The following is an 18984-nucleotide window of genomic DNA, read 5'->3' as shown; positions in this document are numbered from 1 at the left end:
GAAGAAATATGTATTATATATGTAATTTACAAAGAAAATATCACATTTGTCCTATCAATTCATTTTCTAAGTGAAAATAACTCAGAATTACAGTTACTCATATATATTGTTTTATAATAATAACAAATCTAAGCACTTACGTATCAAAGCACTATCAATAGATCGGCCTTTAACTCTCCTAACCATAGACTGGGATAACATTGTGTTAGGTTAAAACGGATCTAGGACCAGTAACTTACATGAGTGGGGCCCAGTGGGGTCTACCAGTGAGGAGGCACATAGCTGTACCCAGGCGTCCCCTGGGGCCGGTAGGTTGGCACGGTGACCGGATGTCCACCAATGTGCTGAGTGGCGTGCTGAGGCGTGGTCAGCAGAGTACCTGGGCAAAGAGGGTCAATCAGACAGACAGAGGTCATCAACATGGTAACACGGCCTGACAGTTGTCATCACCATGGAAACATGTCGGTGGCCAAACTTCTTGAGAACTAATCGATCGAATACTGTTATAAACATGTTATAAATACAGCCTTTACTCCAAACAGAAACATTACTGTAAGTAATAGTTGTGTGAACTATTTGTTTGAGTTGTTGATAGGGTCACAAAATTCCCTTAACTTTACCAAAATGCTCAGGTTTTCCAGAAATCTTGGTTGTAGGATTCCCAGATTTCCTGGTTATTCTCTCCTGATTCCACAAATCTTCTAACCGGGATTTCTGGAAAGCCTGGGACTTTTGCAACCCTAGTAGTTGAGTGTTGACTTCTTACCAGCAGACATGGCCATGGTTGTGCCAGCCACCATGCCCATGGCCATATGGCCGTTGGAGCGGGGCTGTTGGACAGGGGCAGGGTACAGGGCGTTGGGGAGGCTGTTGGGCTGCACCACCGTGGTGTGGTGGATGACGTGAGGCTGAGCCGCATACATCGGCTGTGTGTAGTACGCACCCTGAGAGAAAGAGAAGAAAAGAGAGAAATGGTTTTTGGAACGCTTTGGCAATATTAAATATGGAAAAATGTAGAATTTGGCTTATCTTACTTTTCTAGCACAGCTAATTTTACACAGCAAGCTAGCTGTCTTCTAATAATCCCCCCAAAAGTAGAGAATGGTCATCACTCATCTTATAAGCAGGTACAGTAGGTGATATTGTCAAACAGACAGCCAACCCCAGTGAGTAGAAACCAGGCCAGGTCCTTACCTGAGCATAGAGGTTCTGTTGGGGATAGGCACTTCTGATAGGGTACATGGCCGTCTGGTAGGGGTTAGGGGACGGGGAGTAGGGAGGGGGCGCCCCATTGGACTGACCAGGGGGGACCTTGTAGGGTGTCCCAGCAGTGTATCCTAGATGAGAGAGATAGGGAGAGGGAAGGATGGAAAGCGAGAAAGCAAGAGAGAGGGAGAGAAAGAGAGAAAGCAAGAGAGGGAGAGTCGGGGAGAAAAAAGCAAGAGAGAGAGAGTAAGAGAGAGATCAAGCCGGCAGAGGGAAAGATGGAGAAAGAGAAAGCAAAAGAGAGGGAGACAGAAAGAGAGAGAGAGAACATGTGGTGAGCAAGACCTAGTTTCAGTTTCCAGATCATTTTCAATTGTCTTGACATTCAGAGTGTCTCATTGGAGGAGGAGAACAGTTAGGAATGACAGTGCTCCTTTACAAAATACATGTAGCCTCCAAGATATATACAGTTGAAGTCAGAAGTTTACATACACTTCGGTTGGAGTCATTAAAACTACTCGTTTTTCAACCACTCCACAAATTTCTTGTTAACAAACCATAGTTTTGGCAAGTTGGTTAGGACATCTACTTTGTGCATGACAAACGTAATTTTTCCAACAATTGTTTACAGACAGATTATTTCACTTATAATTCACCCACGACTTCAACTATATATACAATTCCTGACATTTCATTTCAAGAATGTGAAATGTCAGAATAATAATAGAAAGAATTATTTATTTCAGCTTTTATTTCTTTCATCACATTCCCAGTGGGTCAGAAGTTACATGCACTCAATTACTATTTGGTAGCATTGCCTTTAAATTGTTTTACTTGGGTCAAACGTTTAAGGTAGCCTTCCACAAGCTTCCCACAATAAGTTGGGTGAATTTTGGCCCATTCCTCCTGACAGAGCTGGTGTAACTGAGTCAGGTTTGTAGGCCTCCTTGCTTGCACACGCTTTTTCAGTTCTGCCCACAAATCTTCTATAGGATTGAGGTCAGGGCTTTGTGATGGCCACTCCAATACCTTGCCTTTGTTGTCCTTAAGTCATTTTGCCACAACTTTGGAAGTATGCTTGGGGTCATTGTCTATTTGGAAGACCCATTTGCGACCAAGCTTTAACTTCCTGACTGATGTCTTGAGATGTTGCTTCAATATATCCACATAATTTTCCTCTCTCATGATGCCATCTATTTTGTGAAGTGCACCAGTCCCTCCTGCAGCAAAGCACCCCCACAACATGATGCTGCCACCCCCGTGCTTCATGGTTGGGATGGTGTTCTTCGGCTTGCAAGCATCTTCCTTTTTCCTCCAAACATAACGATGGTCATTATGGCCAAACAGTTATATTTTCGTTTCATCAGACCAGAGGACATATCTCCAAAAAGTACGATCTATGTCCCCATGTGCAGTTATAAACCAAAGTCTGGCTGTTTTATGGCGGTTTTTGAGCAGTGGCCTCTTCCTTGCTGAGCGGCCTTTCGGGTCATGTCGATGTAGGACTCGTTTTACTGTGGATATAGATACTTTTGTACCTGTTTCCTCCAGCATCTTCACAAGGTCCTTTGCTGTTGTTCTGGGATTGATTTGCACTTTTGCACCAAAGTACGTTCATCTCGAGGAGACAGAACGCGTCTCCTTCCTGAGCGGCTGCGTGGTCCCATGGTGTTTATACTTGCGTACTATTGTTCGTACAGATGAACGTGGTACCTTCAGGCGTTTGGAAATTGCCCCCAAGGATAAACCAGACTTGTGGAGCTTTCCAGTTTTTTTTCGGAGGTCTTGGCTGATTGCTTTTGATTTTCCCATGATGTCAAAAAAAGAGGCACTGAGTTTGAAGGTAGGCCTTGAAATACATCCACAGGTACACCTCCAATTGACTCAAACAATGTCAATTAGCCTATCAGAAGCTTCTAAAGCATGACATAATTTTCTGGAATTTTCCAAGCTGTTTAAAGGCACAGTCAACTTAGTGTATGTAAATTTCTGACCCAATGGAATTGTGATACAGTGAGTTATAAGTGAAATAATCTGTCTGTAAACAATTGTTGGAAAAATTACTTGTGTCATGCACAAAGTAGATGTCCTAATCGACTTGCCAAAACTGTAGTTTGTTAACAAGAAATTTGTGGAGTGGTTGAAAAAAGAGTTTTAATGACTCCAACCTAAGTGTATGTAAACTTCCAACTTCAACTGTATATAGTTTCCACAGAGCTTTGGACATATATGAAGCAGAACCAGCTGTATTATGAATGCCCAAAGAGAGGCCATGGGGTTGGTTGACATTGCAGCCGAACGTGATGCATTTTGGGTCAATTTTGACTGATCTACAAATAATAATAAGTAGTTATTTATGATGCAAGGTAATTTGTAGATCAGTCAGTCAACAGTCGGCTGCAATCGTGAACAAGCCCTGTGTGAGACAACTTAGCCATGACTAACAACACACAGAATGTGAACATTATTATAATTATTTTTTTACTCAAACACTCAAGCACACACACGTAGGCACACACACAGAGAAGTGTCCGTTCTGGTGGGTTTTAGAGGACACTGATCATTACATTCATGTTAGGAAACCACCAAATCACTTCCATGACTCAAACACACATTATCTATCCAACTGAAATGTAGTTACACTCTAGGAAAAGAATGTATGCTGCAGAAGCCAGCAAACATGTTATATGATACAACATAGCACTAAGCCAAGCAAGATGCCATCCCACAGCCCCTCCCCCTATATCACTTCCCCCTGTGATGTCACTCACTACCTCACATCCCCCATCGACCTGTCTTACTCCAAACCTTTTCCTAACACCTTTTTCCCAAGAGCTGGAAACCCAGCCCCGCTCTGACTGTTTCCCCAGCCATGCCAACGTGTATGTGTATGTGTATGTTTGTGTGTATGTATAATACCGTTCGAAAGTTTGGGGTCACTTTGAAATGTCCTTGTTTTTGAAAGAAAAGCACATTTTTGGTCCATTAAAATAACATCAAATTGTTCAGAAATACAGTGTAGACATTGTTAATGTTGTAAATGACTATTGTAGCTGGAAACAGCTGATTTTTTATGGAATATCTACATAGGCGTACAGAGGCCCATTATCAGCAACCATCACTCCTGTGTTCCAATGGCACGTTGTGTTAGCTAATCCAAGTTTATCATTTTAAAAGGCTAAATGATCATTAGAAAACCCTTTTGCAACTATGTTAGCACAGCTGAAAACTGTTTTCCTGATTAAAGAAGCAATACAACTGGCCTTTAGACTAGTTGAGTATCTGGAGCATCAGCATTTGTGGGTTCGATTACAGCCTCAAAATGGCCAGAAACAAAGAACTTACATTAATTAATAAATAACAAAACACAGCTGTTTTCAAATACAATCTAGGCCTCTCTAATTTAAGTTAGCCCAGGCATGAACATTTTAGTTAGGCCTAATAAATAACAAAACATAGTTGTCTACTAACACCAGGGCTGGTCTGTCATCCCTAGAAGGGCACTAGCTTTTTCCCAATTAACATCAGACTTAACTTTTTGTAGCAGGTTAGGAGAACTTACCCAGCAGGCTAGGATAATTACGGTTAGCTAAAACTTTTGACGTTCATTTGACAAAAGGTAGAACCCTTCTAGCCTTGACCGAGCCGGCTCGCCCCACTCCCCATTCCCACTGCGATTCAGCACCACAGCAGTAGAAAGCGGACACTCTAGGCGGCCACAAAATGAAGAAATTATAAAACTGATGTTGGACAATCAAATTCAATATGTAAATAAACGAAAATAAGGCTGGTTCATTGAGAGAAAGCTTATTTTACAATGCTCCTGTGAAACGAGGCCTGCACCATGCATTCATGAAAGCACTTATTTCCAAAGCTTAAATTATATCTCTTTTCACAGTTCTACTAGATGATGTTAATAAATGTTATGCCTATTGTAATTTGAACTATCGTGGAGTCTTGACTCGTGTCATATCTGATATATGTGGCTTATTGATAACAACTCTGTTTCCTACTATAGGCATTTGGCTGACTAGTGATTGCAACGTTGTAACTCTCCGATGTTTATAGCTGGCAACAATGTTTTGTTTTCAAGCGCTACTGAGCAAGTTCAGCTGAAATGCACCAATTGCGCCTGATACACATCATTACTCTAGTTTATTAATCCATTCCAAATCTTTATACTATACATGACACAGGAGCGGGATATGCTGATCTGGCCCAGGGCGGCAGCAGAACTGCTAGGACCGGGCCTGACCAACACAATCATTGCCTTTAATTTACTTGTGTTTGCGGCGGACCTTGACCTGAAGTGAGCCGCTGCTGTTGGGAAGTCAAAACTGTCCAACTCCTTGGAGCAGTTTGATGTGCATCAGCCTTGTTACTTTGTCCTAAAGAAGGCGTGATCTTGAGGCAGTCTTTACTCTGTTGTGGAGAAAGTATCCCCTCTCGGCGGGCACACTGGAAATGGGGATAATCAAGACAATCTTCGCCAATTATGTCCAGTCAGGGTACACTTACCTGAAGTCTCTAATGAGGACCTAGTCGAGGTACACTTAGCTGAAGTCTCTAATGAGGACCTAGTCAGGGTACACTTAGCTGAAGTCTCTAATGAGGACCTAGTCAGGGTACACTTAGCTGAAGTCTCTTATGAGGACCTAGTCGAGGTACACTTAGCTGAAGTCTCTAATGAGGACCTAGTCAGGGTACACTTAGCTGAAGTCTCTAATGAGGACCTAGTCGAGGTACACTTAGCTGAAGTCTCTAATGAGGACCTAGTCAGGGTACACTTAGCTGAAGTCTCTTATGAGGACCTAGTCAGGGTACACTTAGCTGAAGTCTCTAATGAGGACCTAGTCAGGGTACACTTAGCTGAAGTCTCTAATGAGGACCTAGTCAGGGTACACTTAGCTGAAGTCTCTTATGAGGACCTAGTCGGGGTACACTTAGCTGAAGTCTCTTATGAGGACCTAGTCAGGGTACACTTAGCTGAAGTCTCTTATGAGGGCCTAGTCAGGGTACACTTAGCTGAAGTCTCTTATGAGGGCCTAGTTGGGGTACACTTAGCTGAAGTCTCTTATGAGGACCTAGTCGGGGTACACTTAGCTGAAGTCTCTTATGAGGACCTAGTCGGGTACACGTAGCTGAAGTCTCTTATGAGGACCTAGTCGGGGTACACTTAGCTGAAGTCTCTTATGAGGACCTAGTCGGGGTACACTTAGCTGAAGTCTCTAATGAGGACCTAGTTGGGTACACTTAGCTGCAGTCTCTTTTGAGCACCTAGTCGGGTACACTTAGCTGAAGTCTCTTATACGGATCTAGTCGGGTACACTTAGCTGAAGTCTCTAATGAGGACCTAGTCGGGTACACTTAGCTGAAGTCTCTTTTGAGCACCTAGTCGAGTACACTTAGCTGAAGTCTCTTTTGAGGACCTAGTTGGGTACACTTAGCTGAAGTCTCTTTTGAGCACCTAGTCAGGTACACTTAGCTGAAGTCTCTAATGAGGACCTAGTCAGGTTACACTTATCTGAAGTCTCTTTTGAGGATCTAGTCGGGTACACTTAGCTGAAGTCTCTAATGAGGACCTAGTCAGGGTACACTTAGCTTAAGTCTCTAATGAGGACCTAGTTGGGTACACTTAGCTGCAGTCTCTTTTGAGCACCTAGTCGGGTACACTTAGCTGAAGTCTCTTATACGGATCTAGTCGGGTACACTTAGCTGAAGTCTCTAATGAGGACCTAGTCGGGTACACTTAGCTGAAGTCTCTTTTGAGCACCTAGTCGAGTACACTTAGCTGAAGTCTCTTTTGAGGACCTAGTTGGGTACACTTAGCTGAAGTCTCTTTTGAGCACCTAGTCAGGTACACTTAGCTGAAGTCTCTAATGAGGACCTAGTCAGGTTACACTTATCTAAAGTCTCTTTTGAGGATCTAGTCGGGTACACTTAGCTGAAGTCTCTAATGAGGACCTAGTCGGGTACACTTAGCTGAAGTCTCTTTTGAGCACCTAGTCGAGTACACTTAGCTGAAGTCTCTTTTGAGGACCTAGTCGAGTACACTTAGCTGAAGTCTCTTTTGAGCACCTAGTCGGGGTACACTTAGCTGAAGTCTCTTTTGAGCACCTAGTCGGGTACACTTAGCTGAAGTCTCTTTTGAGCACCTAGTCAGGGTACACTTAGCTGAAGTCTCTTATGAGGACCTAGTCAGGGTACACTTAGCTGAAGTCTCTTATGAGGACCTAGTCAGGGTACACTTAGCTGAAGTCTCTTATGAGGACCTAGTCGGGGTACACTTAGCTGAAGTCTCTTATGAGGACCTAGTCGGGGTACACTTAGCTGAAGTCTCTTATGAGGGCCTAGTCAGGGTACACTTAGCTGAAGTCTCTTATGAGGACCTAGTCGGGGTACACTTAGCTGAAGTCTCTTATGAGGACCTAGTCAGGGTACACTTAGCTGAAGTCTCTTATGAGGGCCTAGTTGGGGTACACTTAGCTGAAGTCTCTTATGAGGACCTAGTCGGGGTACACTTAGCTGAAGTCTCTTTTGAGCACCTAGTCGGGTACACTTAGCTGAAGTCTCTTTTGAGCACCTAGTCAGGGTACACTCAGCTGAAGTCTCTTATGAGGACCTAGTCAGGGTACACTTAGCTGAAGTCTCTTATGAGGACCTAGTCAGGGTACACTTAGCTGAAGTCTCTTATGAGGACCTAGTCGGGGTATACTTAGCTACAGTCTCTTTTGAGGACCTCGCATCTTTTGCATAAGTAAAAATACCCTACACTACTTTCCAAGCAGCTTAATGGTTTTATTAGCATATGAAGTATATATGCCTTTGAAATTGGAGCACATCGACTGGTATGTCCTTCAATTAATAAAAAGCATAATTTTGCAATGGATTTTTTCTTTCCTGGACAATTTGGTCGGCAACAATTTTATTTATCAGCTTGGCATTTTGGTGGGGGGGAGGGGGGAGCCAGCATTTACCGGCTAACAGAAACCCTGCTGCGTGCATACTGTGTATTTATGTGTGAGAGTGAGTGAGTGCAAACGTGTGTGTGTGTGTGTGTGTGTGTATGTGTGTGTGAGTATGTCTGTGTGCATACATATCTGTGTGTGTAGAGTACATAGGGTCATATTTACTGAAAGCTGCGGCTGAGGCCTGGTACTGGCGGCCCTCTGAGCCTGCGTCCATGGCCAGGTCATAGGAGCCCTCTGGGGCCACTGCAGCACCGGAGGCCTGGGGCCAGCCCTGCTTCACCAGCAGCACTGTCCCAGACACAAACACAGAGAGATTACACACACACCCTCACACACGTAGAACACAGAGACAGATATAGAAGACAGACATGGATAGATAGTAATAAAACACACACAGCATGCAAATGCACTCACACAAGCACGCACATAGAAAATACACACAAACAGAGTAGACACAGAGTACACAGTTCACACTTGGTCGCTAGTGAAAGTCTACACACCTTTTGCACAGTCCTTACATTTTGTTGCCTTAAAATTAGGAAACCCTGCCTCAGTCTTCTGAAAACCTAACCCTGGGATATAGTTTTATTTTTCAGCAGGACAATTAAAAATGTTAATGCCAAAGACACACCAGAATGGCTTTCCAATTGGTGTTCCTAAGTGGTCTAGTCTAAGTCCTGTCTTAAATGTGCTTGAAAATCAGAGACAAGGTATGAATATTGCTGTCCATCAATGACTCCCAACCAAATTTACTTAGCTTGAGCAATTTTGACAAAGACAATGGATATATGTTGCACTAAGAGTTGTACAGAGTTGGTAGAATATTATTCCAAATTATTCACATCTGTAATGGCTGCCAAAAGGTCCACCAAGTATTAACTTTGGGGTGTGAAGACATACGCAATCAAGACATTTTCATTTTTGTTATTAATTTGGAAAATGTTACTTTTACTTTGAAAATGGTGTAGGTGGTGTACATAAAATGTTATACATTTTTTGTATTTAATTTAAAGGCAGCAAAATGTGCAAGGGGTGTAGACTTTCACCAGACACTGTATACATACACACAAACAGAGTACACACACACACACGCACACACACACACACACACACACACACACACACACACACACACACACACACACACACACACACACACACAGAGAACAGAAATAGAGTACATACAGTATCAGTCAAAAGTTTGGACACACCTACTCATTCAAGTTTTTGAAAACGTTTTTTTAAATTATTTTCTGCATTATAGAAAAATAGTGAAGACATCTAAACTATGAAATAACACATATGTATTAACCAAAAAGGTGTTAAACAAATAAAAAAATATTTGAGATTTTTGATTCTTCAAAGTATCCACCCTTTGCCTTGATGACAGCTTTGCATTCTCTCAACCAGCTTCATGAGGTAGTCACCTGGAATGCTTTTCCAACAGTCTTGAAGGAGTTTCCACATATGCTGAGCACTTGTTGGCTGCTTTTCCTTCAGTCTACGGTCCAACTCATCCCAAACCATCTCAATTGGGTTGAGGTCGGGTGATTGTGGAGGCCAGGTCATCTGATGCAATACTCCATCACTCTCCTTCTTGTTCAAAGAGCTCATACAGAACCTGGAGGTGTGTTTTGGGTCATTGTCCTGTTGAAAAACAAATGATAGTCCCACTAAGCGCAAACCAGATGGGATGGCGTATCGCTGCAGAATGCTGTGGTAGCCATGCTGGTTAAGTGTGCCTTGAATTCTAAATAAATCACCGACAGTGTCACCAGCAAAGCACCCGCACACCATCCCAGTTCCTCCTCCATGCTTCATGGTGGGAACCACACATGCGGAGATCATCCGTTCACCTACTCTGCGTCTCACAAAGACACGGTGGTTGGAACCAAAAATCTCAAATTTGGACTCAGATTTCCACCGGTCTAATGTCCATTGCTGGTTGGCCCAAGCAAGTCTATTCTTCTTATCGGTGTCTTTTAGTAGTGGTTTCTTTGCAGCAATTTGACCATGAAGTCCTGATTCATGCAGTCTCCTCTTCAGAGGCTGGTAACTCTAATGAACTTATCCTCTGCAGCAGAGGTAACCCTGGGTCTTCCCTTCATGTGGCGGTCCTCATGAGAGCCAGTTTCATCATAGTGCTTGATGGTTTTTGCGACTACACTTGAAGAAACTTTCAAAGTTCTTGAAATGTTCCGGATTGACTGACCTTCATGTCTTAAAGTAATGATGGACTGTCATTTCTATTTGCTTATTGGAGCTGTTCTTGCAATGATATGGACTTGGTCTTTTACCAAATAGGGCTATCTTCTGTATACCACCATTACCTTGTCACAACACAACTGATTGGCTCAAACACATTAAGGAAAGAAATTCCACAAATTAACTTTTAACAAGGCACACCTGTTAATTGAACTGCATTCCAAGTACCTCATGAAGCTGGTTGAGAGAATGCCAAGAGTGTACAAAGCTGTCATCAAGACAAAGGGTGGCTACTTTGAAGAATCTCAAATATATTGTGATTTGTTTAACACTTTTTTGTTTACTACATGAAAAACCCTGGAATGAGTAGGTGTGTCCAATCTTTTGACTGGTACTGTACACACAAACAGAGTGCACAGTGCACACACACTAACACAAACAGAGTGCACAGTGCACACACACTAACACACACAGAGAATACACACACACACACACACACACACACACACACACACACACACACACACACATAGAATACATAACATTTCACACATTCAACACACTGACATACAAACATTAACAAACACTCACACATCTTTCATCCATTCCACTGTCGAACTTGGGCTTAATGTCGGACGCATTATCTTATGTTTCATGCCTAGTGAACATGACCCAGTCCAGTAACAGCAGAGCTGCAGCGCACTGTAGAGCGACAACATGACCCAGTCCAGTAACGGCAGTGCTGCAGGGCACTGTAGAGCGACAACATGACCCAGTCCAGTAACGACAGTGCTGCAGGGCACTGTAGAGCGACAACATGACCCAGTCCAGTAACGGCAGTGCTGCAGGGCACTGTAGAGCAACAACATGACCAAGCCCACTAACGGCAGTGCTGCAGGGCACTGTAGAGCGACAACATGACCCAGCCCAGTAACGGCAGTGCTGCAGGGCACTGTAGAGCGACAACATGACCCAGTCCAGTAACGACAGTGCTGCAGGGCACTGTAGAGCGACAACATGACCCAGCCCAGTAACGACAGTGCTGCAGGGCACTGTAGAGCGACAACATGACCCAGTCCAGTAACGACAGTGCTGCAGGACACTGTAGAGCGACAACATGACCCAGTCCATTAACGACAGTGCTGCAGGACACTGTAGAGCGGCAACATGACCCAGTCCAGTAACGACAGTGCTGCAGGGCACTGTTGAGCGACAACATGACCCAGCGCAGTAACGGCAGTGCTGCAGGGCACTGTAGAGCGACAACATGACACAGCTCTCACTGACCTACTTCACTCCACTCTCTGATGATCAAACCCTCTGGAGCTCCAGGAGAAATGCAGTAAAACCAGACTCTGCGCATAACAAATATGGATCACCACAAACCACAACACAAACTACTAGCTACCAGAGCTGGGGTCAATTCCATTTCAGCTCAGTCAATTCAAGAAGTAAACTGAAATTCCAGCTCCATTTTTTCTCACAGAGAAGCATTAAGGAAAAGTTGAATTGAATACTTACTGAATTGAAAAGGAATTGACCCCAACCCTAATACCTACCCAACCTTTGCCTCTCCGTGCACAGAGGTGGAGAGATGCATTCTATTGAAACTACATTAAATAATTCTAGCTAACACAAGGAGATGCTAGAGAGACCAACACTGCTTCTAGCCATCTCAACGACAAACAGTATTACAGTATTTACAGTAATAAAATGCCAAACAACCCCAGGTTATATCACTTTCACTAACTGACAGACATCTCAAGCCATCCTCTAACAACAAAGGGCAATGTTACCACAACCATACGCAGAATCGTTTATCACAATAAATCAGAAAATAAATTAGGAATCATCTTATTAACAGTAATTCTAAAGTCATTCTCAAGTTCACACCAAAACACAACATTACACACAGACACACACATTTCTGTACAGAATGTTCTAGAGCACTGTATGGATACAATATGAACAAAGCCTCTCTATCAGCTCTACATACGAGTTCTCAAGGCATTGTGAAGGCTCTGGGGTGAAGTTTCCTGTAGGTACAGATCTAGAATCAGCTTTCCCTCACCCAATCTTAACCTTAACCATGACTGTTGAAAATGTTAAACTGACCCAGAGTCTAAGGGAAACTTCTCATGACATACATGTGGATAAGACACATAGAGAGAGAAGATGTTTGAGTGTGTGTGTGTGTGTGTGTGTGTGTGTGTGTGTGTGTGTGTGTGTGTGTGTGTGTGTGTGTGTGTGTGTGTGTGTGTGTGTGTGTGTGTGTGTGTGTGTGTGTGTGTGTGTGTGTGTGTGTGTGTGTGTGTGTCTGTGTGTGTGCGCATGTGGGTGTTTTTACCTTTGAGTAGATTGCACCGCCAATCTGATTCATATAGTGTGTGTTGTATCACGTGTGTATATTCTTACCTTGGGGGATAGAGTGGACTGCTGGTTTGATCAAACTGCGTGTGCGCTTGTGTGCATGTCTGTGTGTTTGCGTGGCATATTTGTGTGTGCATGCGCGGAAGTTTGTGTGTGCTTGTTTGTGCGTGCATGCATTTGTGCGTGTGTGTGTTCTTACCTGGGGGATAGCCTGGACTGCCAGTCTGGTAGAGGTTGGGTGTATAGGTAGGAGTCTGAGGATAACCTGCAGGATAGCCTGAGGACAGAGAACAGAGGCCTTTAAGAACATCATCGCCTGGAGGTGTGTGTGTGTGTGTGTGTGTGTGTGTGTGTGTGTGTGTGTGTGTGTGTGTGTGTGTGTGTGTGTGTGTGTGTGTGTGTGTGTGTGTGTGTGTGTGTGTGTGTGTGTGTGTGTGTGTGTAAGTACATGCAAGTTAATATATGAGTGGATGTGTATGTGTTGTAAGATGAAAGGTCAAAGGTAGGACAGAACAGAGACAGTGTAGTTCCAGAGTGCCTGTGTGGATGGGATAATCACTCTATGGAGCCTCCATCTCCCAACATCCCCCTCACAGTGATTTACAGCGCAGCCCCGCCCTCCTGCACCTGATTCATAAAACAATTGGCCAGGACACTGCAGTGAATACCACCCATCCATATAGGTTGGATGTCAGTGATTGCTGACAGTTCAGATAAGATAAGGTTGAAGTCTCCTGGGTCGTATTCATTAGAGTACCGACTGAAAGAAAACAGACTTAAACAGGGAGCGACTACCTGAACTTGTTCAATATAAGAAATGCTTGTTTTCTTTTTACGTTGCAAAACGTTTCGTTTTGTCTTAATTAATGAATACGACACTGGTTCAGTTTCAATGGGACGTATTGAGGTACTTGGTGACTCATAGGTGATCTTATATAAAAGGAAATAGGAAGGAAGTGCTTTAGAAGGGGAAACGTGCCATCCAGGAACGGTAACTATAATATTTTAAGCTATTATCTCTGAATAATACAGGAGCTATGAAGAGATTGAGATAAAACTGTCCACTTTGAGTGTTTGTTGCAGCTCGTTCCAGTCGCTAGCTGCAGCGAACTGAAAAGACGAGCGACCCAGTGATGTGTGCGCTTTGGGAACCTTTAACAGAATGTGACTGGCAGAACGGGTGTTGTATGTGGATGATGAGGGCTGCAGTAGATATCTCAGATAGGGGGAGTGAGGCCTAAGAGGGTTTTATAAATAAACATCAACCAGTGGGTCTTACGACGGGTATACAGAGATGACCAGTTTACAGAGGAGTATAGAGTGCAGTGATGTGTCCTATAAGGAGCATTGGTGGCAAATCTGATGGCCGAATGGTAAAGAACATCTAGCCGCTCGAGAGCACCCTTACCTGACGATCTATAAATTACATCTCCATAATCTAGCATGGGTAAAATGGTCATCTGAATCAGGGTTAGTTTGGCAGCTGGGGTAAAAGAGGAGCGATTACGATAGAGGAAACCAAGTCTAGATTTAACTTTAGCCTGCAGCTTTGATGCTGAGAATGACAGTGTACCGTCTAACCATACTCCCAAGTACTTGCATGAGGTGACTACCTAAAACTCTAAACCCTCAGAGGTAGTAATCACACCTGTGGGGAGAGGGGCATTCTTCTTACCAAACCACATGACCTTTGTTTTGGAGGTGTTCAGAACAAGGTTAAGGGTAGAGAAAGCTTGTTGGAAACTAAGAAAGCTTTGTTGTAGAGCGTTTAACACAAAATCCGGGGAGAGGCCAGCTGAGTATAAGACTATCATCTGCATATAAATGGATGAGAGAACTTCCTACTGCCTGAGCTATGTTGTTGATATAAATTGAGAAGAGCGTGGGGCCTAGGATCAAGCCTTGGGGTACTCCCTTGGTGACAGGCAGTGGCTGAGACAGCAGATGTTCTGACTTTAAACACTGCACTCTTTGAGAGAGGTAGTTAGCAAACCAGCCCAAAGACCCCTCAGAGACACCAATACTCCTTAGCCGGCCCACAAGAATGGAATGGTCTACCATATCAAAAGCTTTGGCCAAGTAAATAAAAATAGATGTACAACATTGTTTAGAATCAAGGGAAATGGTGACATCATTGAGGACCTTTAAGGTTGCAGTGACACATCCATAACCTGAGCGGAAACCAGATTCCATACCAGAGAGAATACTGCAGACATCAAGAAAGCCAGTCAGTTAATTATTTACATTATTTTACAACACTTTTGATAAACAGGGCAAAATAGAAATAGGCCTATAACATTTAGGATAAGCTTGATCTCCCCCTTTAATTAAAGGGAGAGATCAATGGGAACCTCCCCAGAAAGGAGAGACAGGTTAAAAAGGTCAGAGATAGGCTTGGCGACGATAGGAGCAACAACCTTAAAGAAGAAAGGGTCTAAACCATCTGACCCAGAAAAGAAGGTCCAAGCGTCTTCAACAGAGGGGATCAAGCTGATTTTATACCATTTTATGGAGGCCAGTTAATGAAGGAAGGCTTGATCATTGAAGTTTTTTTGCAAGCGTCTATGACAAATCAGGACAGGTCGTTTCACTGGGCAGCCATTGCGAACACAGGCTGTAAAACAGTGATCCCTAAGGTCATTACAGAAAAACCAGACTGATACCTATCAGGATTATTTGTGAGTATAACAGAGGGGAGTAGCCTTTTCTAGGTGTTTGGAGTGGGATTGGTAATAATCTGAGAAAGATTTAGGGAGTCCCATTACTTTTGGACTTGGTCAGGTGGTTTAAGTACATCCCAGTTTAGGTCACCTAGCAGGACAAATTCAGACTTAGTGTAAGGGGCCAGGAGAGAGCTTAGGGCAGGTAGGGTATAGACCGGTGCTGATGGAGGATGATAGCACCCAGCAACAGTCAACAAAGAGCTATTTGAAAGTTTAGTGCATAAAACCAGCAAATCAAATTGTTTGCAGACAGACTTGCTGGAGACAACCGAGCACTGAAGGTGATCCTTGGTAAAGATTGCCACTCCCGCACCTTTGAAAGATCTGTCTTGCCGAAAAAAACACTCTTCCTTAACCACGTCTCAGTAATGACCAACACATCTGGATTGGAGCTGTGAACCCACACTTTCAGTTGATCCATTTTAGGTAATAAACTTCTAGATATTAACGTGCAGAAAACCCAGGCTTTTACGAGAGCAGAAATCAGTGAAGCAGATATCAGAGCACAAGTCAGAATTGGGGCTAGCAACAGTAGATGGGTCAGGGTGTACATGCACATTTCCATATATCATCAGCAGTAATACAATCAGGGCACGACAGAGGACAGTGAGAGCTCTGCAGTGCTGATTTATGACATTTGAATGTGCATTAGATGGCAACAAGAGCCTATTGTACAGCAATTTCATCAGGTAACATGAATACAAAGCCGGTGAGAGGTGGTTAGAATAGGATGGGAGGCCAACAGTCTGTGTAACCAATAGAGAGTCACTTTCTGAAGGCACTGTGTCTCAGTTAGGTCACACGGAGTGAGCAGATCCACCTAAAGGGAATGTTCTCAATAATACTTAATGGGCATAGAACAAGGTGCTGTCGTCGTAAGTATTCATGACCACTTGTCACCCTAGAGAAAGGCTGAGTCCCAAATGGTACCCTATCCCTATAAACAGTAGTGAACTTATATTGACCAGGGCCCATAGGGTGGAAATCAGATGGAAACTTAAAGGCACACAGCATTTTCCTGGAAATTGAAAAGAAGAGGTTGGGTAAGATACAAAGAATAGAGTACAATACTCACCGTCGCTGGACCAGACAGGACTGGCAAAAAGTGCTGTGTTTATCTCCTTCCTGAGGCTACACACCACCCACACAGCCAGATCCGACCGACCGACCGACCGACCGACCACCACACACACACACACCACACACACACACACACACACACACACACACACACACACACACACACACACACACACACACACACACACACACACACACACACACACACCTGATCACATAGCAATCACACTAAAACAAAGTAGCCTATTATTGGAAATAACAAAGCATGCAGGAGCAGCCATTGTGTGTGTGTGTGTGTGTGTGTGTGTGTGTGTGTGTGTGTGTGTGTGTGTGTGTGTGTGTGTGTGTGTGTGTGTGTGTGTGTGTGTGTGTGTGTGTGTGTGTGTGTGTGTGGTGTGTGTGTGTGTGTGTGTGTGTGTGTGGTCGGTCGGTCGGTCGGTCAGATCTGGCTGTGTGGGTGGTGTGTAGCCTCAGGAAGGAGATAAACACAGCACTTTTTGCCAGTCCTATCTGGTCCAGCGACGGTGGGTTTGTGCCCATTGTTGCCGGTGATGTCTAGTGAGGACCTACAAATCATTAAAATCCAGACAGAAAATATTTACACAAGAAGCAACCTGATATCACACAGTCAAACTCTCATTTCATTTAGTAAGTTCACCATTCTGCCGTTCTCACTGTTAAACATCGCACAGTGTTCAACACAACGGCTCTTTATGTCAATCATTTGATCTGATCAGTCAACACCAGTTTTTTTTTTCTAAAGTAATCTAGTATCATTTCATTTCAACCCAACAAGCCCTCAGTCCAGCCTCTCTCAGCCTATTGCGGACAGTCTGAGCACTGATGGAGGGATTGTGCGTTCCTGGTGTAACTTGGGCAGTTGTTGTTGCCATCCTGTACCTGTCCCGCAGGTGTGATGTTCGGATGTACTGATCCTGTGCAGGTGTTGCTACACGTGGTCTGCCACTGCGAGGACGATCAGCTGTCCGTCCTGTCTCCCTGTAGCGCTGCCTTAGGAGTCTCACAGTACGGACATTTCAATTTATTGCCCTGGCCACATCTGCAGTTCTCATGCCTCCTTACAGCATGCCTAAGGCACGCTCACACAGATGAGCAGGAACACTGGGCATCTTTCTTTTGGTGTTTTTCAGAGTCAGTAGACAGGCCTCTTTAGTGTCATAACTGTGACCTTAATTGCCTACCGTCTGTAAGCTGTTAGTGTCTTAACGACCGTTCCACAGGTGCATGTTCATTAATTGTTTATGGTTCATTGAACAAGCATGGGAAACAGTGTTTAAACCCTTTACAATGAAGATCTCCTTCCTGAGGCTACACACCACCCACACTGCCAGATCTGACCGACCGACCGCACACACACACACACACACACACACACACACACACACACACACACACACACACACACACACACACACACACACACACACACACACACACACACACACACACACACACACACACACCCACACACACACACACACACACCTTGCTAATTAGCCTCTGTATTTATGGAACAGTGTGACTGTGGACTAAATGTGAGCAAAAGAGAAGCAGCCTGAGACAATTAGGGAGAGAGAAGAGGGAGGGAAAAACAGAGGAACAGAGGGAGGGAAGAATGGAGGGAGGGATGGAGGGAGGAACAGAGGAAGGGAGGAATGGAGGGAGGGATGGAGGAACGAAGGGAGGGAGGAATAGAGGGAAAGAGGAATGAGGGAAGGAGGAACAGAGGGAGGGAGTGGAGGGATTCCTACTGTCAGAAGTATCTGAGATGCACCTGCTGCTCACCGGTAGCTCACCTGTGTTCCCTAGAAATGCTGTTAGAATTAAAAAGATTTGTACCAACACACTGAAGAAAGCTGCAAAGCCGAAACATCTGTGTAAGCTATCCCTGATGCAGTGAAAAAATATTTTCAAATGAAGTAAGCTTTATGCGACATCTTTTGGAGTGCGGACCCATCACACTTTTTTGCTTATCTGAATTTATAGGTTTTACGCCACAACCAACATTTTGGGAGAGCGCAATAGTCCTCTTTTAATTATCAGTATCTGAGATGACATGGAGGGGGCCCCAACCACACTCCTTTGGTCAGCTGTCCCCAGGATGTGTGTGTGTTTCTGTGTGTATGCTCCTGCGTGTGTATCCCTGGCCTCCCGCCACACAGACTCCATCACACAAGGCTACTGCAACCACTGCAGGTGTCTGTCCTTTCTCTTAACTTGCTGATCAGCTGCAGCCTAAAGACGAACAGCAATGCATCATGGGTATGAAGAAGCGACAGGAGAGAAAGAGAGAGACCATTGAGAGCTGAGAGCACCTTTAAAATAAACTCCCTCTTATCAAAGCCATCGCTGTGGTAACAGCTTGGCCAATGAACCACTAGCCGAGTGGCAGTAACGGGCCCTGCCCC

At 44.1% G+C, this 18984-nt stretch overlaps 1 protein-coding gene across 3 annotated transcripts in view; it reads right to left on the bottom strand.

The window, feature by feature from the left end:
* Window positions 1-18984, bottom strand: part of LOC106603706 (protein FAM168A) — a 45896-nt gene that overhangs the window by 5094 nt on the left and 21818 nt on the right. For 2 of the 3 annotated variants that reach the window (XM_014197707.3, XM_014197708.3), the window contains exons 3-7: window positions 12952-13029; window positions 8340-8465; window positions 1195-1337; window positions 767-944; window positions 240-379 (exon numbers count right to left, since the gene is read on the bottom strand). In XM_014197707.3, the coding sequence (XP_014053182.1) occupies window positions 261-379; window positions 767-944; window positions 1195-1337; window positions 8340-8465; window positions 12952-13029 (644 nt within the window). In that variant the 3' untranslated portion in view covers window positions 240-260. The remainder of the gene's footprint in view (window positions 1-239; window positions 380-766; window positions 945-1194; window positions 1338-8339; window positions 8466-12951; window positions 13030-18984) is intronic. The other variant, XM_014197709.3, reaches the window with a different exon arrangement.

Source organism: Salmo salar, chromosome 04 (assembly GCF_965601325.2).
Source record: "Salmo salar chromosome 04, fSalSal1, whole genome shotgun sequence".
Taxonomy (NCBI): domain Eukaryota; kingdom Metazoa; phylum Chordata; class Actinopteri; order Salmoniformes; family Salmonidae; genus Salmo; species Salmo salar.
This window is presented reverse-complemented; position numbering and strand designations above follow the sequence as displayed.